The sequence below is a fragment of the Bos indicus genome, chromosome 5 (genome assembly GCF_029378745.1).
Source record: "Bos indicus isolate NIAB-ARS_2022 breed Sahiwal x Tharparkar chromosome 5, NIAB-ARS_B.indTharparkar_mat_pri_1.0, whole genome shotgun sequence".
NCBI classification, from domain to species: Eukaryota; Metazoa; Chordata; class Mammalia; order Artiodactyla; family Bovidae; genus Bos; species Bos indicus.
This window is the reverse complement of record NC_091764.1, coordinates 22,100,864-22,122,959: the sequence shown is the minus strand read 5'-3', so window position 1 is coordinate 22,122,959 and position 22,096 is coordinate 22,100,864. Positions and strand designations below refer to the sequence as shown.

General features: G+C 42.4%; 1 protein-coding gene and 1 long non-coding RNA gene across 2 annotated transcripts; both read left to right on the top strand.

Annotated features, from left to right (window-relative positions):
- The first annotated feature begins 5,121 nt into the window (after window positions 1-5,121).
- On the top strand, window positions 5,122-17,483 carry LOC139183064 (uncharacterized). The gene is made up of 3 exons (XR_011566530.1): window positions 5,122-5,262; window positions 14,578-14,657; window positions 17,084-17,483. It is a non-coding gene; the product is annotated as an uncharacterized lncRNA (long non-coding RNA).
- Window positions 17,484-18,823: 1,340 nt separating this feature from the next.
- On the top strand, window positions 18,824-21,552 carry BTG1 (BTG anti-proliferation factor 1). Its single transcript, XM_019960345.2, has 2 exons — window positions 18,824-19,300; window positions 20,246-21,552. Exons 1-2 carry the CDS (start codon window positions 19,153-19,155, stop codon window positions 20,611-20,613), a joined length of 516 nt encoding a protein of 171 aa, XP_019815904.1. The 5' UTR covers window positions 18,824-19,152; the 3' UTR covers window positions 20,614-21,552.
- The last annotated feature ends 544 nt before the right edge of the window (window positions 21,553-22,096 follow it).

The window sequence follows — 22,096 nt, the reverse complement described above, 5'->3', positions numbered from 1 at the left end:
CTGCTCTGAATTGCTGTTGTTTAGTCTCGAAGTTGTGTTCAACTCTTTTGAAACCCCATGGACTGTAGGCCACCAGGTTCATCTGTCCATGGGATTTCCCAGGTGAGAATACTGGAGTGGGTTGCAATTTCCTTCTCCAGGGGATCGTCCCGACCCAGAGATCAAACCCACATCTCTTGCATTGCAGGCGGATTCTTTACCACTGAGCCACCAGGGATGCTTGCTCTGAATGGTGAGCCCAAATCTCTATAGGGTTCTTTACTCAATTCCCCAAGAAGGGAATCACAGTACCTGCCTCTATAAAAAAGGACAGCCTTCTACTGGGTCACCTTCCATCAGTCAGCTCCACAGTCTCTCAACATTCTGCGCTTGCTGGCTTTCTTAATGAGTTGCAGGTCTGACTCCTCCCTGCATGAAAAAGGAGAATTTAAAGTACCACTGTTCTACTGCTGACCTTTTTTGGTGCTTTTTAATCTATGGGAGGTTTGGGGATAGATATAGTTAAAAATAACTGAAGACTCCTGCAATATTTATTGATCTCTCATCAATCTTTGATTCCATAGACAGGTACCACTTAGCCAAGCCATATGATTTTGATATTGATTCAAGGTTTTTAATCTTCCCTCAGAGCTTTTACTGCTACAGAATTGCAAGCAGGGTTCATTCATTCCTCAAATATGTATTGATGCCACTGTTTACCAAGCCCTGTGTTAAGTACTGTGTATATACTGGTGAGCAGAATCATCACAATGCTGGGTAGTTACGGATTGCTTTGAACAAATTCTAATCCCAAATGTGATTAAAAACATACTTTGTCCTCAACTCTCCTTTGAAGCATCTATTTAAATATTTGATGCAGATTTAGCCTCCCTTATGTCTTCCTGCCACAAGAAACAACAAGCTCAGCATCTTTTCCTATTGAAAAGAGAAGGTATTTAATGCTGTAGGCACCACCATGGCACTTTCCAAATGATTTTTGTCTGAATAGTTTAGTGTCTTTTTAACAGAACTAATATTGTTGATATTGTTGATATGGGTTAAAGATCATTTGGTGTTCTAAAAATATTTATTGAGTCCTTATTATATGTTAGACACACTATTCTAGGATCTAGACCCAGAGGCTATTTTTTTTTTTTTTTTTTTTCCTGCCATGGACTCCTTTAGCTTAAATATATGAACTCCTTCTTAGAACAATATTTTTATAAATTCGTAAGTTAAAATACATTCTGCTGCAAAGAAAACCAATTGCCCTATACCTTGGTTAACAATGTTAACTCATTTATTTAAGCCCTGATATTGTCTTTAAATTAAAAAAACTATTAATTTTAATGGGAAATTTTATTATGTATTACATCTTACATCTTAACCTAAGACATTCAAATAATTTTCAAAGATTTAAATATATATGGGATATTTATACAGATATATATCCTATATAACCAGACATGCAAATGTAATAAAACTTTGTATAAGCAATAACAACTAATTTGAAAGTAAGCTAACAAATAATCCAATGAAGGCTTATTGTACTCATCCAAAGAAGGAGTGAAGACTGGATAATGGATGCTGTATGTACAGGGAAAGATGAGGGCGTTTGACATTAGAAATCTCATTATTCTTTGTACATTATTTTCTTCATAGACTTTTCAATCTTCTGGAGGTTCATTGTTACTGAGGTCAAATTTTGCTTAAAATAAGCTTAACATTTTATCTCTACAGCAAAAATAAAAAAGCAAAACACATACACACAACAGACCAAAGGGTTGTAAGAAATGAAGATGCTATGTCTTCATCTCTTGCTCGGTTGTCATCGTTCCATTGCTAAGCTGTGTCCGACTCTGCGACCCCATGGACTGTAGCACGCCAGGCTCCTATGTCCTCTACTATCTCCTGGAGTTTGCTCAAGTTCATGTCCATTCACAGGCAAAGCAAACATGTTTGTGTTCATCAGAACAGGGCAATTTGTTCTGATATAAATTTGTTTCCCAAGATACTCTGACTACAGAAACCTCTTTTGAGTGAACTGATGAGTGTGTCTTTGCCTGCAATTATAATATTGACACAATTTCTCATACTGTGTGTATTTCATGTGTTTTGGGTAAAATTTTCTTTATATTGGGCATAAAATGAAGTTTGCCAAAAGACTTTTTTATGAGTTATATTGCTGAAAAGTCATTAACTGAACATTCATTTGGTGAGATACATCTTTTATTAGCCATTGGCATATGATTCTATAGACAAAACTTGAGGGTCCATGGATTCAGCTAGGGGTTAAAAAGAAAAACTGAACAAAACAGACACAAATACTTGCCTCTAAGGATCTCATATTCCTCACAATCTACACAGATGATAATTCCGTTCACAAGGTCAATTTGTTCAGCTCATAGGAGGTGCAATTTGTTCCTTTTTTATAGTCCCAAGTCCCAAGTCCCAACACAGTCCTCCTCAAAATCAAAGTCCCAAGGAAGTACAATTATTCTGTTAAAGGTTCGTTTACTTAGATGTTTACCATAGCCTCCAAAATCTTCCATCCAGATCGTCTTTGATGCTACTTGATCTAGATTAAGGATAGGCAAAGTATTGCCCCAGGGCTAAACCCATTACCGCCTGTGTTTTGCAAACAAAGTTTCATGGGATCACAGCCAAGCTCATATAGTTGATGGCTGCCTCTACACTAAACTAGCAAGAGTTGAATACATGTGACAAAGATCCTCTAGCCACAAAGTCAAAATGTATATTCTGACTCTCTATTTTAAAAAGTTTGCCCATCTGACCTAAATTTCTAGAGTTGCAAGTGTTATTGAATATTTGAGCAGATCTAAAGAAGCTTCTTTAAAGACACTTTTAAAGAAGCGTCTGCCTACAATGCAGGACATCTAGGTTCGATTCCTGGGTTGGGAAGATCCCTTGGAAAAGGAAATGGCAACCCACTCCAGTATTCTTGCCTGGAAAATTCCATGGACAGAGGAGCCTGGTAGGCTACAGTCCATGGGGTTGCAAAGAGTCAGACACGACTGAGCGACTTCACTCACTCACTAAAGAAGCTTCTTAAGAGAAGCGGCCTTGGTTACAGATTTTCCTATAGCTCTCTTACAAAGCAAATAAGAAATAAAACTTCTTAAGAATGAATTGTCACTTTCTAATTTTCTAATACTAATACCAGAATTCTCATTGCTCTGGTGCTTAATGGGTGTAATAATACATTTAGAACTCTAGGGTGACTTCTTCCTTATTCTTTTGGATAAGATTAACATCTTAAATGCACCTTAAATGCAATTTACAAGGTGCCTCTGGTTCTAGCCTCACATACTTTTGGTCTGTTTCTTCTCACTCCCCCTGTTAGGACCACATGATCCTGCTTTGGGCAAACCTGTGTCCTCTTTGTAAATTTGTTTCCTTAGTCTAGAGAGTAATTTTCACCCCCCCAGGTCTTATGTGGGTTAATTCCTACTCATTTTCAGATTTCTGACTTCTTGTTGCTGTGGGAAAGATTTTTCTGATTGTTTTTTCTGTCCCATCTCTCTAAAAGTTAGACTTTCAGAGCACCTGTATGGCTCAGCAGTAATAAATCCACCTGCAATGCAAGAGGTGCAGTTTTGATCCCTGGGTTGGGAAGATCCCCTGGAGAAGGAAATGGCAACCCACTCCAGTATTCTTGCCTGGAGAATCCCATGGACAGAGTTGCCTGTGGTGGTCACAAAAAGAGTTGGACAGGACTTAGTGCCTAAAAACAACAACAAATTTCTCTTTTACAGTAATTTTCAGAATCTGCTATAAAAATGTCACACTTACACTATTTAATTTCTGTCTTCCTATCAGATTCCATAATGTGTGGGACCATTCTGTTCTGTTTGTGGCCAGATCTTCAATGCTTAGCTAGTACCTTATTAGTTAATCAAATTTATGAAATGAACTTATGAATATCACAGAACACTCATACATCAGATATTTAACAGTGAACTTATTCTCAGCTCTTGCGAGGAGGGTCAAAGTAAGAATGTACCACCTAAATGTTTTCCTGAATTTCTTATAAAATTATGTAAAATTGTTCCATATTATAAATTGATAAATGTATCAGAATTTAATGCTAATATAGTTTGGAGGGAATAGTGTCTTTTTTTTAAGTTAGCAAAAGAACAATATAGTTTGTTGTGTTTCTCTTTCTCCTGGACGCCAAGAAGTTCAAAAGTAAATTTATTTCTTATTTACAAGAATGTTCTTCAAACCCAGATTCCCGGTAAAAATTCTTTCTTCTTTCTTTACATGTTGTGTTAGGCTTTTATTCACTTAAAAAATCTGTTAGATATTTGCTTCATGTCAAGTTGCCTCAATTTTGAGTAATTATAATTTGATCCTGTTTAAGACTCATAACTGTTCTCATTAGAGCAAGTCCAGATCTGAAAAACTGCTAGGAATGAAAGCTACACCTGGTGGTTCTGAGTGTCCTGAATTAAATTATATGACTGCCTTCTGTGTGGGAAAGAGGGGCTGGGGAGGGATGGTGTCCTTGAAGTCACTTTTGTTTTTTTAAAGCAGCAAACTAAACTGGAGTCAGTTATCCACTCCTCATGGAATTCGAACAACTTAGTACTGATTAGTGCACTGCGGAAGCAATTCAGCAAAAACCCAGAGCTTCTTGAGCCGTAAGTGTGGGACACAGCCTTGCCTCTGTGTATCTAGTTTGAAACTAGGACCTGCTGGGTCACTTCTTGCTTCCATGATAGGCTGGTTTTCAAATTACTTCTCTTGCCTCCTTAAATAGAGCCAGGGGATGGGGGTGGATGGGAGAGGAGGTGACTTAAAAGATCTCATCCCTTTAGGAGGTGGGGGAACTTAATCACAAGTCTGCACTTGCTTCAGATGATTAAACAATGAGTGTTTATGAAATCAAGAAAAATATTTTCCCCCCAGAGTTTTCTTTTCAAAGAGTTCTCTGTGCGCTCTGGCTAATTTAAAAAGAGCCCCATAGGGTGCTTATTTTTTTTACACATATATTGCCAGAGTAGTTCCTGTTTTGGTTTAAATGTGTTCCTTCTTTTTAGTCAGATGAAAGAGAACTTTCTTTAAAAAGAACTTGTCTGCTGATCCTGTTTGTTAGAATGAGCCTAAATAAAGCTTCTGTTAAGAGTTTAACTGTTGAGCTAAGTCCTCTCAGCTAAATTATCTGGCAATTTTCATTCTTAGTTGGGCTATGTAACTGGAGTGCCCTTATTATCCTCTTTCCTACCTGCAATGTCTGCCTCCCCTGAGGACTCCTCTGAAGTAAGTATCTTGAGGAAAGGGCTTTTTCTTTCAATTCATTTGGCTTATTCTGCGTGGAGTGTGATGTTGGGGTGTGGGTGTGGGGAATATGCCAGGCACCTTAAGTGAGTAAGTCATTAATTCTGCAGCAGGCAATGACCTAAGAGAGGAGTGACTCAGTCTACCCATGAAAAAATGACATACCGAAGGCTTTAGAGGTGGTACACAAAAGTCTAAAGGGGAAGGGGCATGGAAAGAGGATGTAGAAGCCCCCAGAGCTGGCCCCCATCAGCCTCCTACCAGGCTCCCCCGTCCCTGGCATTCTCCAGGCAAGAACACTGGAGTGGGTTGCCATTTCCTTCTCCAACGCATGAAAGTGAAAAGTGAAAGTGAAGTCGCTCAGTCGTGTTCGACTCTTAGCGACACCATGGACTGCAAGCCTACCAGGCTCCTCCGTCCATGGATTTTCCAGGCAAGAGTACTGGAGTGGGGTGCCATTGTCTTCTCCGCCCGTCAGCCTAGGAGGCAACTATAACAAGAAGCTTTCTTAACGTAGCATTTCATTCAAGAGGAAATTCTGGTATGATACAACAGGAAAAATAAATTAAACAAGCAAGCAAACAGAGAAACAACACGCTGAACGTGGATGAAACTCAAAACTTTATGCTAAGTGGAAGAAGTGTGATACAAGATACAGGTCTGAGACAGAGGGCAAGAGGACAGGGCACAATCATTAAAAGAAAGACACAGCTGTTAAGGATGCAACATAAACTGGTTAGAACCTGCTAGGTACAAGATGGCAGAAGATTTGACTTCCTGTGGACCTTGAGCCTCATTATATGCTCATTGTAATATACCAGCATGCTGAATGACACACCCACAGGCACCATGACAGTTCCAAGGCCAACCATGAAAAGCCAAAAAGTGGCCAAATTCTTTAAATCACTGTTCCTTGTTCAAAATAGTTGGGATAATCCTGCCATTTGTTAGCCTATGAAATTACCCAGCCCATAAAAACTAACCACCCCATATTTGGTGGCCACTCTTGCCTTCTGAGGAGAAGGCAATGGCACCCCACTCCAGTACTCTTGCCTGGAAAATCCCATGGATGGAGGAGCCTGGTGGGCTACAGTCCATGGGGTCGCTAAGAGTCGGACACGACTCAGCGACTTCACTTTTACTTTTCACTTTCATGCCTTGGAGAAGGAAATGGCAACCCACTCCAGTATTCTTGCCTGGAGAATCCCAGGGACTGTGGAGCCTGGTGGGCTGCCGTCTATGGGGTCACACAGAGTCGGACACGACTGAAGTGACTTAGCAGCAGCAGCAGCAGCATGCCTTCTGAAACTCCAATACTTTGGCCACCTGATGCAAAGAACTGACTCACTGAAAAAGACCCTGATGCTGGGGAAGATTGAAGGCAAGAGGAGAAGGGGATGACAGAGGATGAGGTGGTTGGCTGGCATCACTGACTTGATGGACATGAGTTTGAGCAAGCTTCGGGAGTTGGTGATGGACAGGGAAGCCTGGTGTGCTGCAGTCTGTGGGGTCGCAGAGAGTCAGACATGACTGAGTGAATGAACTGACTGACTTGCCTTCTGAGGAGCTTCCCAGGTAGTGCTAGTGGTAAAGAACCCGCTTGTCAATGCAGGAGACGTAAGAGATGGGTTTTGACCCCTGGGTCGGGAAGATGCCCTGGAGAAGGAAATGGCAACCCACTCCAGTATTCTTGTCTGGAGAATCCCATGGAGAAAGGAGCCTGGTGGGCTATAGTCCATGGGATCACAAAGAGTTGGACACGACTGAATGACTAAGCAGCAGCCACTGAGATGGACCACATTCTGCCTATGGAATGTGTATCTCTCTAAATAAATCCCTATGGTTTGCTTTTGAATTCTTTCCTGATGGAAGCCAAGGAACCTCACTTGGTGGCCTGTCCCAGGGCCTCGCCTGAGACCTGGGACATGACCATCCTCTCTGTGTTCTATTCTCCGGCAACAAGGCCATGGATTCTATGATTTCCATACAGAAAATGTCCAGAATGAGCAAATCTATAGACAGAAAGTAGGTTATTGGTTTCCTGGGACTGGGAGGGCCAAGGTTAAGATTGAGATTTTGTTGAGGGAGATGAAAATGTTCTGAAACTGATTATGGTGATGGTTGCACAAGTTGATACGTGATCTCAAAATTATTGAAAGGTACACTTGAAACAGATGAATTTTATGGAAAATATATCTCAATAAAGCTCTTTTTCCAAAAGGTGAGATCATCCATTCAAGGGGACTAAGGATAGAAATTTCAAGGATAAAGATAAAAGTGCTCATTTTAACTCTCACAGCTCCCACCATCTAAAGACTGTACAGAGAGGTTTGTTTCTACAGGGAGATCCATTCCTGAGTGCTGTATCTCTTACTACGGTTTCAATGTTTGAAATCTACTTATGCAATAAAGAGTAAGGTCAGTCATTATAAACAACAGGGAGACAGACCATTTCTTGAGTTTGACGGTGGTCACCACAAACTTCAAATCAGTTTTCAGAAGCTGAGAATGTTTCCTATGTTTTGTTGAAAATGATGGAAAGACTTAAAGAGACTTCTATTAAAACACATGCAAATATAGAATGTTTCCAGCACATGCAGTAATGCTAATGATGGACCCTTTACTTTTGCATTTGACTACATCAAACTGTATTATAACTATTATCTAGGCTGAAGATTGCTTTTGCTTCATTTATAAGAATTTACTAGCCAAGTGGATGAGAACATAATAGGAAGTTTCTTACTTTATTCCCTTTAGAAAATATAATGCAATTTGACATGCTAATCATAGCCTCCCCATTCCCTTTTTTTTTCTTTAGAGGACTTCTCTATAGCTAGAACATAGTCTTTTTCAGAAATTTGTATCTAACTTGCTATGCCTTATAGATGAATACATCCTAAATTGCATTTTCCAATGGGATTTCAACCCTTGAATTTCCTGCTAAAGTATATCCAAATGCGTGATGATGGTTTTCACAATCACATTGGATATCTATATGTAGGGCTTCGTATTTATTTATCACACTTACTTTTGCAACTTGGATGCTCCTTTGTTTTAGCTGGACATTTAGAAAGGGATGAAGCGACATTACTTAATGCATGTAAACCTTAATTTACTTTGAGATTTTATCTATTTATTTATTTTGGCCACACAGACTGGCATGTAGGGTCTGCATGTGGGCCAGGCCAGGGGTCAAACCCATACTCCCTGCAGTGGAAACCTGGAGTCTTAACTATTGGACCTCCAGGGAAGTCCCTACTTATTTTAAATTCAAGTTCCTTAAAAAGGACGTTACTGCTTTTCCTAAAAGTGAAAATAAAGGCCTGGACTATACCAACATTTGAGGAGATGATTATCTTATCAAGCTTCCTGAATATTAGCTTCTCTTTTGAGAGTAACATAGGGACATCACTGTACACTCTCACTTGCCTATTGTTTCAGAAGCTGAGAAAAATGCATTTTACCCAGACTGCAGAACCTCAGAAAAGCAAATAACCACTCACTTAGAACATATTTGATACTTAAAAGGCAGCTTTTACATATTAAATGAGTATGCTAGTTTTTTTCTTTTAAGGGACAAGATTTCTATTTGAGATAGTATATGCCTGGCTATGAAGTTTGTTTGCTGGTTTTATTTATTTATCTTTAGTGAGAAGAGAGATTTTATTTATTTACTTAGTTTTGGGCTGACCTGGGTCTCCACTGTTGCATGTGGGGTTTCTCTAGTTGCAGTGATCGGAGGCTACTTTTTGTCGCAGTGCGCAGGGTTCTCAATGCTGTAGCTTCTTTTCTTGTGGGGCACAGGTTCTAGGCATACGGGCTTCAGCAGCTGTGATTGCACAGGGGCTCAGTTGCTCCAAGGCATGTGGAATCTTCCCGGACCAGGGATCAAATCCATGTCCCTTGCATTGGCAGATGGATTCCTTTATTCACTGTGCCACCGGGAAGTAAGTCCTATTTGCTGAACTTAAATTAGAAATGTTGTCCTTACTTTTTAAAGCAGTTGTCCTGGAACATTAGTGCTAAACTGTTGAACCCCACCCCTCGAGTTTCTCTATTAGCAGGTCTAGAGCCCAAAGTTTGCATTTCTATCAGTTTCCTGGGGTGATGTTGAGATGGCTAGCCTGGGTTCACACTTTGAAACCTGGCTGCCCTATGGGTTTGGCAGGAAAGGGAGATCTGTGTCTTCCATATTCAGAAAGTTATAACTACTATAGTTAGGCCAGGGCCATAACTTATAAGAACTTTGTATGATTCCTTAAGGCTTTCAATTTTCCAAAGTTGATTCTTATCATCTCTTTCCCCACACTGTTGTTAAACTGTAAAACTGAAGTAGACTGTTGGTGCTGGGAAGATGCAGATAAACATCCAATAAGCCTGAACAGTGGGGGATTGCCCCAGGAGACAGAGTAGATGGTGGCAGCTTTACAAAGAAAAAAAAGTAAGTGAAATCATAGGGTCTGCTAAAAGGAAGGATGAGAAGCAGCAGCGTGTTACACCCTCAGTCGTGTCTGACTCTTTGCAACTCTATTGACTATAGCCCGCCAGGCTCCTCTGTCCATGGGATTCTCCAGGCAAGAATACTGGAGTGAGTTGCCATGCCCTCCTCCAGGGGATCTCCCCCACCCAGGGATGGAACCCCTGTCTCTAGCATCTCCTGCATTGCAGGAGGATTCTTTACCACTGAGCCACCAGGGAAGCTGGCGAGAAGAAGAGATAGACACAAAAGCAACCCTTCTTGCTGCTCTCCAGCTCTTTCACCAAAGCCCTCAAAGCTCACTGGACTCCACTTAATTGTTGGAGGACTGTGGGGCCGACCCACTTCCTAGTTCCTTCTGCCAATTTAAGTCAAAGGAGAAGCGAGATGCTAAAATAGTCTAAAATAGAAGGTATTTTTTTTTTTCTACTTTCTCTTATCTGCCCCTAGGGATAGTTTTCATTCCAGTGAACTTATTTTATTTGGCAGATTAATGTTTTAATATGTCCTTTGATTCATTTTTCAGGGAGCCTTTTAAGAAATATAGCTGTATTTTCCAGGATATGTCAGCCATGAGAACTCTCCTAAGCAGCCTTGAGTTTTTTTTTTTTTTCCTTTCTACCATCTCTACTAATTTCCAAAATGTTTTATACCTTTATAAGATTTTATTTCTCATGATCCCTTTAGAAAAGGTATCAGGAATTTGCCTCCAAGTTTTGTAGTGTAGACTTGAGGGTTTAAATCTGGTTGTTAAGACCTTGAGTAAATTACTTATTTTCTTTAGGACTGAAACCTCACATGTTAAATGCAGACAATTATACTTACCTGGTGGTATTTCTGGGAGAATTAAATGGGATGCCTCTAAAATACTTAGTACACGGGAATTCTCTGCTGGTACACTGGTTAGGACTATATGGTCTTACTGCTGAGGGCCCAGGTTCTTTCCCTGGTTGGGGAATTAAAATCCCACAAGTAGAGTGGCATGGCCAAAAATAAATAGATACATAAATAAATAAAAAGTAAAAATAAAATGGGCTTCCCAGGTGGCACTAATGGTAAAGAACCCGCCTGCCAATGCAAGAGATGTAAGAGATGCAGGTTCGATCCCTGGATGGGGAAGATCCCCTGGAGAAGGGCATGGCAACCTCCTCTAGTATTCTTGCCTGTAAAATCCTATGGACAGAGCAGCTTGGCGGGCTTCAGTCCATAGGGTCACAAATAGTCGTACATGACTGAATTGATTTTGCAAATGCAAAAAATTAAATAAAATACCTAGTACAGTGTCTGGTTCACCTTCAATGATGTTAATTTGTATGATCTTTGTTCAGTTCAGTTCAGTTCAGTCGCTCATCATGTCCGACTCTTTGCGACTTCATGAATCACAGCACACCAGGCCTCCCTGTCCATCACCAACTCCCGGAGTTCACTCAGACTCACGTCCATCGAGTCGGTGATATCATCCAGCCATCTCACCTCTGTCATCACCTTCTCCTCCTGCCCCCAATCCCTCCCAGCATCAGAGTCTTTTCCAATGAGTCAACTCTTCACATGAGGTGGCCAAAGTACTGGAGTTTCAGCTTTAGCATCATTCCTTCCAAAGAACTCCCACGGCTGATCTCCTTTAGAATGGACTGGTGGATCTCCTTGCAGTCCAAGGGACTCTCAAGAGTCTTCTCCAACACAGTTCAAAAGCATCAATTCTTCGGCACTCAGCCTTCTTCACAGTCCAACTCTCACATCCATACATGATCACTGGAAAAACCATAGCCTTGACTAGACAGACCTTTGTTGTCAAAGTAATGTCTCTGTTTTTGAATATGCTGTCTATGTTGGTCATAACTTTCCTTCCAAGGAGTAAGCATCTTTTAATTTCATTGCTGCAGTCACCATCTGCAGTGATTTTCAGTTCAGTTCAGTTCAGTCGCTCAGTCGTGTCCAACTCTTTGCGACCCCATGAATCACAGCACGCCAGGCCTCCCTGTCCATCACCAACTACCAGAGTTCACCCAGACTCACGTCCATCGAGTCAGTGATGCCATCTAGCCATCTCATCCTCTGTCATCCCCTTCTCCTCCTGCCCCCAATCCCTCCCAGCATCAGAGTCTTTTCCAATGAGTCAACTCTTTGCATGAGGTGGCCAAAGTAATGGAGTTTCAGCTTTAGCATCATTCCTTCCAAAGAAATCCCAGGGCTGATCTCCTTCAGAATGGACTGGTTGGATCTCTTTGCAGTCCAAGGGACTTGCAAGAGTCTTCTCCAACACTACAGTTCAAAAGCATCAATTCTTCGGCACTCAGCCTTCTTCACAGTCCAACTCTCACATCCATACATGACCACTGGAAAAACCACAGTCTTGACTAGACGAAACTTTGTTGTCAAAGTAATGTCTCTGCTTTTGAATATGCTATCTAGGTTGGTCATAACTCTCCTTCCAAGGAGTAAGCGTCTTTTTATTTCATGGCTGCAGTCACCATCTGCAGTGATTTTGGAGCCCCAGAAAATAAAGTCTGACACTGCTTCCCCTGTTTCCCCATCTATTTCCCATGAAGTGATGGGACCGGATGCCATGATCTTCGTTTTCTGAATGTTGAGCTTTAAGCCAACTTTTTCACTCTCCTCTTTCACTTTCATCAAGAGGCTTTTGAGTTCCTCTTCACTTTTTGCCATAAGGGTGGTGTCATCTGCATATTTGAGGTTATTGATATTTCTCCCCGCAATCTTGATTCCAGCTTGTGCTTCTTCCAGTCCAGCGTTTCTCATGATGTACTCTGCATGTAAGTTAAATAAGCAGGGTGACAATATACAGCCTTGACGTACTCCTTTTCCGATTTGGAACCAGTCTGTTGTTCCATGTCCAGTTCTAACTGTTGCTTCCTGACCTGCATATAGGTTTCTCAAGAGGCAGGTCAGGTGGTCTGGGATTCCCATCTCTTTCAGAATTTTCCACAGTTTATTGTGATCCACACAGTCAAAGGCTTTAGTATAGTCAATAAAGCAGAAATAGATGTTTTTCTGGAACTCGCTTACTTTTTCGATGATCCAGCGAGTGTTGGCAATTTGATCTCTGGTTCCTCTGCCTTTTCTCAAACCAGCTTGAACATCTGGAAGTTCACGGTTCACGTACTGTTGAAGCCTGGCTTGGAGAATTTTGAGCATTACTTTTACTAGCGTGTGAGATGAGTGCACCTGTGTGGTAGTTTGAGCATTCTTTGGCATTGCCTTTCTTTGGGACTGGAATGAAAACTGACCTTTTCCAGTCCTGTAGCCACTGCTGAGTTTTCCAAATTGTTACTGCTACTCAGAAGCAACTCTTTAATCCTTTTTCCCAATTGCTTTAACAAGAAGAACAGTTTTGCCCCAAATCTATACTTGTCACTGTCTGATTTCTAGTTCTCTTATGTTTCTTGATCTAAACCTAGTACAAGGCTCTTAGTTTGTGCCCTTGAATTCATATCTAAGCAAAGCAAAGCAGGTTGGCAGGTGGGGAGGCTCCTAAAAGTGGTCTGATTCCCATGGATAATCAAGAAAAGAATAAACAAAAGGCATTAAGTCTCTAGTTGAAGAGATGAAAGCTTAATTATTTAAAGATTTAAATAAGAATTAGAGACAAAGATATGTCACTTCAAATGACCCCAATTTAATTCATCATCCTTGAAAAGTGAAAGTGAAGTCGCTCAGTCGTGTCCGACTCTTTGTGACCCCAGAGACACCAGGCTCCTCTGTCTATGGGATTTTTCACGCAAGAGTAATGGAGTGGGTTGCCATTTCCTTCTCCAGGGAACTTCCCGACCCAGGGATCAAACCTAGGTCTCCCACATTGTAGACAGATGCTTTATCGTCTGAGCCACCAGGGAAGTCTTTTTGATGGGCATCATCCTTAGGACTTTCCAAAAAATAAATGTGATCATTTCACTTCCCTGCCCAAAACACTCACTCTCCCCTCACTGCCAGGTAACTATGGCCCTATTTACTCACCAGTTTTTTCAGCAATGTTTATCTTCCTCATAGTGGTTTAAGTCTTTAAAATACTTCCAGATCAGGTCCCCTCTTTTTCTTCCTTCCAGAGACTTATCTATGGGCCAACTTCACTGACCAGAGATCACTTAGCAGAGATCACTCACTTTGGGGACTGGCTTCCTTATCTCCTTCTGTCCCCATACACACCCCAAAATAAATACCCTGTCTCTATTTGCTATTAACAGTCTGTAAAGATCTCTCCTGCTTGAACCAGCTGTGAGTTTTCTAAAGCTAGCACCAAGGACACCTAGGACTCTGGAAGTAAATTCACAACAGAGGACACAATAGATAATACTTTAGTGAATGCCTTCAGCAACAAGGAGGCTCATCCAGCTCAGCAAGGGAGTCTCTGGGCCTAAAGGTGCCTTTGGAGAGGGAGGGGCCAGATAAAGAGTAAAACCTTTGCTGAGCGGGAATTTAAGGAAGGGGACATGAAAGGGTGGTGGGGGAGGCCTACTGGACAACCTTGTGAACTGTAATACAGCCATTAAAAAAAAAAAAAAAAAATCTGGGACTTTCCTAGCAATAATGCAGGAAGCCAGGATCACAGGGATGAAGTGGAAGCCCGGAGCTTAGGAAGGACTCCTTGTGAACAACTTCAGGAGAGAAGGGTAATGTGAGAGACTGGCAGATGACAGTCCTGTGTAATCTGATATATAAAAATACTAAAATGTGTCTACATAACACGTGGAGAAATAAGATAAGAAACCTTAAATGGGAGCGATGTGGAGACTTCCACAGTGTTTCTTAAGCAGCATATCCAAGTGACTTTGGTCTCCATTTCATTTGCTTTGGAAATGCAGCCTATCCTAAAACAACATTTATCTAAAACACCATGGAGTAATCTAACACTCATGGGAGCCAGAAAGACAGTGCCACAGAGGTGAGTTACTTCTCAAATATTGACTGTCCGATTTTAAGCAAGACAACTTGCTCTGTGTGATCTGTCAGCTGACAAACTGCAAGTCACGTTGTTTTTTGTTATTGTTTGTTTTTTTGTGGGTTTTGTGTGTGTGTGTGTGTGTTTGCAAGTCATGGTTTTGATGGACTCATTTGTATTTAGATGTCTATTTAACATCAGTCAACAGCATTTACTATGTCTTGGCCTGTTTCTTAGGCATTCACAATAGTGAATGACAGAAGATGCCTGCCCTGTGAGAATGTACAGACCAGAAAGGAAAAGGGATTAATAAACACAGTAAATCTAGTATGTCTGATCAGTACCAGGGCGAGGGCAAGGGGAAGCAGAATACTGTAGACACTTACACAAGTCCAGAGAGTCAGGGAAGTCTTCTTGGACGATAAGCAGATATTAGCTAGGGAAAAAAAAAAAAAGGGGAGGGGATCTTCCAGGCAGTAGGAATAGCATATCCAATGAATAGCATAAAAGCCTAATTTAGTGTTCTCTTGTTCATAGATTAATAGTTTTGATGAGTTCCCAAAGGCTGAAATGCAAAAGGTGACATTTAGTAACTTAAAATGTATTAACTTAAAAAGACCATGCTTTATTTTCTGATATGGATACCTTTCTTACTTTGGGCGTGTTAAAACATCATCTTTGCCCCAAAATGATAGTGACAGCAGATGATAATGTAATTCTTTAAATAACGTCTTTGGCAAAATAAGATTTTCAAACTTGTGTTGATTCCTAAATTTTACTAGTCTATGAAATAGAGAAAGAAGTTCATTCCCTCACCCTATATAAAATTTTCTTTTTTTATCTATCCCTTTCTTGGTTAACACAATTACTCAAAAAGTCTACAGGGTGCTATGATTTGTTAGTTCAGAGCAAACTGTTCAGGTAACAATTGAACTAAGGGATGGGAATATAATCCAGCCCTTTGAGGACTCTAGTTGCTTGATTGTTTCCTCTATAGAAAGTACCTTCTGAACTCTTAAGCATTCCAAAGATCTGACATTTGTCACTCGCAGATTTATTTTGAAACCCAGGTTTCTGGATTGTTTTGACATATTCCTTAAAGTGTTTTTTTTTTTTTTTTTTTTAATAGTGCTTTGAAAATTTTATAGGTTTTAGAAATTAATTTGATAATTATATATATCACAGGCAATTTAATATACCTATCTATCTATCTAAGGACTTCCCTGGTGGCTCAGACAGTGAAGAAGCTGTCTGTAATGTGGGAGACCCAAGTTCGATCCCTGGGTGGGGAAGAGCTCCTGGAGAAGGGAATGGCAATCCACTCCAGTATTCTTGCCTAGAGAATTACATGGATAGAAGCTACAGGCCATGGGGTCGCAAAGAGTCAGATGCGACTGAGTGACATTTTCAGAAGGCAGGAGGAGCAAGAACAGTTCTCACTCCTTGCCCCACTCTGCCTGTCTTCTGTCTATGTATGTGGCTTCCCTGGTGACTCAGATAGTAAAGAATCCACCTGCAAAGTGGGAGACCTGGGTTTGATCCCTAGGTTGGGAAGATCCCCTGGAGGAGGACATGGCAACCCACTCCAGTATTCTTGCCTGGGAAATCCCAAGGACCAAAGAGCCTGCCAGTCCATGGGGTCAAAAACAGTCAGACCCGACTGAGCTACTAAACAACAAAGTTATTCCACTTAGTCCTCATAACAACCTTTACATTTTTTAGAGATTACGATGCAGAGAAGTTAAATAACTTGCCTAAGGACACAGAATGAAGAGTTGGGTTTCTAAGTAGTTGGGAGTACCCTATAGTTTAGCATATTAACAAGATGAGAAAGTGCCTTTACAAATTCAAGATGTCAAGAAATACCTCCTAGTTTCTTGGATGGGAACAGCCTCACCAAATTTCTGGAAAAAATATTACTAAACATATATATGTCCAGATTTGAAAACCATTAGCTATTAACATTGTCCACTATCTAAAGCTTGCATTTAGGACCAATATTTACCTCCTTTTTTCCCTCCTGAGTACTCCCTAGATCACCCTAGTCTAAAAGAGTAATTTCTTAAATCCATTTCTCTCTTAAAGGAATGATTTAAAGTGGGAAACACACACATACAATAGAAAACAGTGGGAGGAAAACCCCTTCTAGAATATGGAGTTCAACTTTCTGTTAAACTCTATTCTACTGATTTTAAGAAGCATTTAGAAAGGGTCCAGCTGCTGTCTGGGAAGGCAGTTAAAAGTAGTGACCATTTCATAGTGTGTGCAAATGCTAAATCACTATGTAGTACACTTGAAACTAGCATAATATTGTACCTCAAATACATTTCAATGAAAGAAAAAAAAAGCAGTGGAGAAAACATGGGCTGGGAGACAGGAATGAATTCGGATCCTAACATTTTGTTAATTTCATTATTTCTATTTTGTAGATGAGTCAGTTCAAGCTCAAAATTTTTGAAGAAGAAAAACTCACCTGACTTCTAATCTAATGCTCGAATGACTGATGGTGTATGGAAACGAACAGAGCAGATGAGTAAGGGTGGTGGGGGTTAGAAGGATATCAGAAAATCTAAATCTAGGGCTATGGTAATTTTAAAGATTTACTTGTTTTCCTATCTCCATTTTGAGTAATGCAAGAGGTTTCACATCCCTAGGGAAGTAATTACCATGACATTTACTTTTAAGCACAGTTCTATCTGCAGAGTCCTAGAAGGAAACGAATATATCTATTTACCATTATTTTTTATGCACTGATGCATTTATTCAAAGAAAACACTTTCATGTCAACGCTTTTAAATAATTCAGTTTTACTATCTTTTAAAGTATTTATTTCACGTGTAATTATTGTGTATAAATGAAAAAATAACCTAAAAGCTATTCTTTCAAGCCCAGTTTAACATATTTCATTCAAACAACAAGTATTTTTCTCCTACTGCTTTATGGTGAATTGTACTTTCCCCTTCATTTCTATACCCTTTGGCTCAGCAGTGTTTTGCAATATTGATGACCAGCTAAGCTCAGGATATTTATTTCCATCTGGTAGAGTTCAACTTCTGCCTCTTGTTTGCTTTCTCCATCTGCCCAGCTCACCATCTTTTTTTTTTTTTTTTTCTTTTCCCCTCCTCTTTAATGGAGTTCGGGTTAACCCTCTCGCAGGCCTAATCGCTTTAGCAGGCTCATGCCTTCGTATTCCCGCGGACCCCCCGGCCCCCGAGTTTGGCAAGTAGGACTTCAAGTAACCTTAAATGTCTGCCCTAGTACTCTCACAGCCTTCAAATTTTATCTTTATTTTCTTGTTTTATAAAGAACAGCAAAAGGCGAAGGCTGAGACAGTTACTTAGCTTAGAAAAAGAAACAACCTTCGGTTTTGTGCGTAAACGGTGTAAAACGCATTATATAGATTTTTTTCTGTTTATAGATTAAACGTTACGGTTACCATACTTATCTTCAGTAACAGGCTTTCTTATCAGTTTTAAGATGGGTTCAGTAAGGACTCCATTCTTCTCTCCTTTTGACTCTTGATGTCACTGAACAGCAACCATAAAAGGCTTACTAACCCTCGAGAGCCGGTTCGCTCCACTTTTCTCCACACTCCCTGTATCCTCAGCACTGGTACCCGCACCCCGCTGCTCATCCTGTCCGTGGAGCCAGCCACGTAGACTAGGCGTCGGGGACAGGATGTAAACACCGAGTACAGTCAGCGGGCCACTGCCATGCAGACGTATCCGTGCCGCTGGCGCGGGTGTACACAGCCTAAGCCGGGCTGCTTTTATCTGCACAGCATTAAGCCTCCTCGCAGGCTAGCCCGGGCAGAGTACTCTTGCAGAGGATGCGCTGGCGCGGTGCCTGGAGTTGCTGGAGCGGGAAGGAGGAGCTAGGGCTGGGGGGGGGCGGGGCTTTCACACGGGCACCCCCAGTTTCTTCCTTCCCCCGCCACTTGCTCCCCCTTCTCCTGCTGCCACTCCGGGGTTTATTTGTTTACAAGCGGATTACGTCAGCTCCTCCCTCTCTTCCCAGTCTATGGACCCGCCCCCTGGCCCCCTTTTCCCGCCCCCTCCGACTCCGAATCTGCTTGCGTCACAATGGTGCGATCTCTGGATTGGCTAGACTCGGCCGTCACGCTCCAGCTACGCCACTTCCTTTCCGTGGCTTTATAAAAAGTGCTGCACCACCCCTTTATCTCTTAGCCCGTCGGAGCTGGAAATGCAACTGTTGGGAGCTTCGGAGGCTGCGGAGCTGGAGGCGGAGGCGGCTGGGGAGGTCCGAGCGATGTGACCAGGCCGCCGTCGCTCGTTTCTTCCACTTTCCTGCCGCCTCCTGTGTCGAAAATAACTTTTTTTACTATAAAGAAAGGAGAAAAAAAAGTAGCCGTACGCCGCTCACGCCCTCTCTCCCTCTCAGCCCTCTGACTTGTGAGGGAGCCCGGGGTGGCCGCTCCTCCGTCGGGGCCGCGCCGCCGAGCCCCGGCCGCCCCGGGCCGCCCCCGCCCGCCGCCCCCATGCATCCCTTCTACAGTCGGGCCGCCACCATGATAGGCGAGATCGCCGCCGCCGTGTCCTTCATCTCTAAGTTCCTCCGCACCAAGGGGCTCACGAGCGAGCGACAACTGCAGACCTTCAGCCAGAGCCTGCAGGAGCTGCTGGCAGGTGAGCGGGCCGTGGTGGCAGGAGGGCGAGGGACGCCGCGGGGGGAGGGACGCGGCCGCACTTGCCGGGGCCGGGCCGTCGGGGCCGCGGGAGTGTCCGTAGCGCCCCGGGCGACCGCGCTCGAGTCCGGCCGCGGGATGGTGGCTGGCGCGCCGGGCGGCCGCTAACGGCGGGTCCCGGGGAGGGTTTGGGGATTGGGTCGAGGGCGCTCCCTGTCCCCCCACGGTTGGCTAACGGAGGGGAGAAGAAAACTGACGCACAACAAAGAAACTAAAGCCGACCGAGGCGGGAGCTGCGGTCCTCGGACGTTCCGCGGATTTCGGGGGACAAAGGACCCGCGGGGCTGGGGTGGGTTCGACGCTCCCTCCCCCCACTCCGATCCAACCGTTGCGGGCTCGGCTGTCGGGCCCGGGGGTAAAACGGCGCGGCTGCCCCGAAGCCCGCTCGGGACGGACGTGCGGTCTCCCCGCGCCTCCTAACCTTGCCCATTAATCATCGGATTTGTCACCGGCACAATTACAGCCCTGCCCAGAGTGTGGTTTAGGGTGGCTTGTTTTCCTTCCCTTCGGGGTTAACACTCCGGTGGCGTTTCTCCTCCAAAGTCATAAACCCCATTGTGTGCGGCCAGGGTGGGGTGGAGAAAGTAAACAGGTTCCCGCCTGGCCGCCGGTGCCGTCCGGCTGGCGCAGGCTGCGCGCCTGATTCCCGTTTTGGCGGCTCAGCCGGTTGGTTCCCGGAGATTGTTTTGTCCCGTGCAACTGTTATTTCTAAAACCCTGCCCTGCTCGTTTTCCATCCACACACATCCGCGAATGCGATGCTGGGCTTTAAAAAAAAAAGTTGATATTCGGCATTTTCACTCAAAGGAGCCAACGGAAGGAGGAGACTAAGGCGGGAGCCGGCAGTAACGGCGTCTAAGCATTGTTTTCTCTCTTTTCTTCTGTAGAACATTATAAACATCACTGGTTCCCAGAGAAGCCCTGCAAGGGATCAGGTTACCGTTGTATTCGCATCAACCATAAAATGGATCCTCTGATTGGACAGGCAGCGCAGCGGATTGGACTGAGCAGTCAGGAGCTGTTCAGGCTTCTCCCAAGTGAACTCACGCTCTGGGTTGACCCGTACGAAGTGTCCTACAGAATCGGCGAGGATGGCTCCATCTGTGTGCTGTACGAAGCCTCACCAGCAGGAGGTAGCACCCAAAACAGCACCAACGTGCAAATGGTAGACAGCAGAATCAGCTGTAAGGAGGAACTTCTCTTGGGCAGAACAAGCCCTTCGAAAAACTACAATATGATGACTGTATCAGGTTAAGATATAGTCTATGGATGGATCATCTTATAATGGATGGATAAATTTGATTTTTGCTTTGGGTGGGCTCCCCTTGGGGATGGATTATGGAATTTAAACCATGTCACAGCTGTGAAGATCTGGCACAAGATAGAGTGGTAAAAAATTTTTTTAAGTGACAGTGCCATAGTTTGGACAGTACCTTTCAATGATTTTAATAGCCTGTGAGTCCAAGTAAATGATCATCTTATTTGCTAGGAGTGAAGTCCTAGGATGGTTTCAGTTTCTCCCAGACATGATACCTAAATTTTTACGTCAGTCCCTTTAATGCAAATCTGTATTTCTTTGCAGTAGAACTTGCAGAGAAGATTTGCACTATTACTCTTAAAACTTGTTATCCTTTTTGGCAGCTCAATAGGAAAGCTCAACATTTTAAACATGGAAATACTGGAAATTTTATGACAAGACTTTTACCTAGCACTTAAATATGTATAAATGTATATAAGACAAACTAGTAAGCATGACCTGGGGAAATGGTCAGACCTTGTATTGTGTTTTTGGCCTTGAAAGTAGCAAGTGACCAGAATCTGCCTTGGCAACAGGCTTTAAAAAAAAAAAAAGACCCTTAAAAAGACACTGTCTCAACTGTGGTGTTAGCACCAGCCAGCTCTCTGTACATTTGCTAGCTTGTAGTTTTCTAAGACTGAGTAAACTTCTTATTTTTAGAAAGTGGAGGTCTGGTTTGTAACTCTCCTTGTACTTAATTGGGTAAAAGTCTTTTCCACAAACCACCATCTATTTTGTGAACTTTGTTAGTCATCTTTTATTTGGTAAATTATGAACTGGTGTAAATTTGTACAGTTCATGTATATTGATTGTGGCAAAGTTGTACAGATTTCTATATTTTGGATGAGAAATTTTTCTTCTCTCTATAATAAATTGTTTCTTATCTTGGCATTTTAATCAATCTCTTGTCATGATTATAGAGGTTCAGCTAAAAGAAATACATTTCTCAAAAGACTCAGGTTCTGTAAGCCATGTGAATGTCAGTTGCACACTGGTCATGCTGAAAAACATTTGTTAAGGAGTAAAGATGATTTTTGTATACAAATTTAGGTGTTAGAGGGGTAACATACTTTTTCTAAGAAAAGTTCTAAAGTTGAAATATTGGACCCAGTCCCAAGCTAATGGCATGAAATGAGGATGAGACAAAGGTAACATCAACCAAAAAGAGTTACTCAAAGGATTACATTTCACTGCTTCCCTGTTGAAGTGAAGAGAGAAACGTTCCATTCTGGCCCACCTTTGAAAAAGTTATTTTGCCCCATGGATTCCTTGTTCATTTAGAAAATCCTGGGGCAGGTGACCCATAGTCTTAAAGACCAGACTAATCACTGCAGAGATTGGTTGCTATTTTGCCTTTCATCAGCTGCAAGATTTACATAAAAAATCACTTAAGCTGGAATTCAACAAAAGGTATGTTTGCATTTTTATTCTCAAGTTGAAA

What these genes read in the sequence shown, in the direction of transcription:
- BTG1 (XM_019960345.2), top strand. Translation starts at nt 19,153, where the DNA reads ATGCATCCCTTCTACAGTCGGGCCGCCACCATGATAGGCGAGATCGCC. An exon ending in CCTGCAGGAGCTGCTGGCAG is followed by an intron (nt 19,301 to 20,245) that starts GTGAGCGGGCCG and finishes TTTCTTCTGTAG; the next exon opens with AACATTATAAACATCACTGG.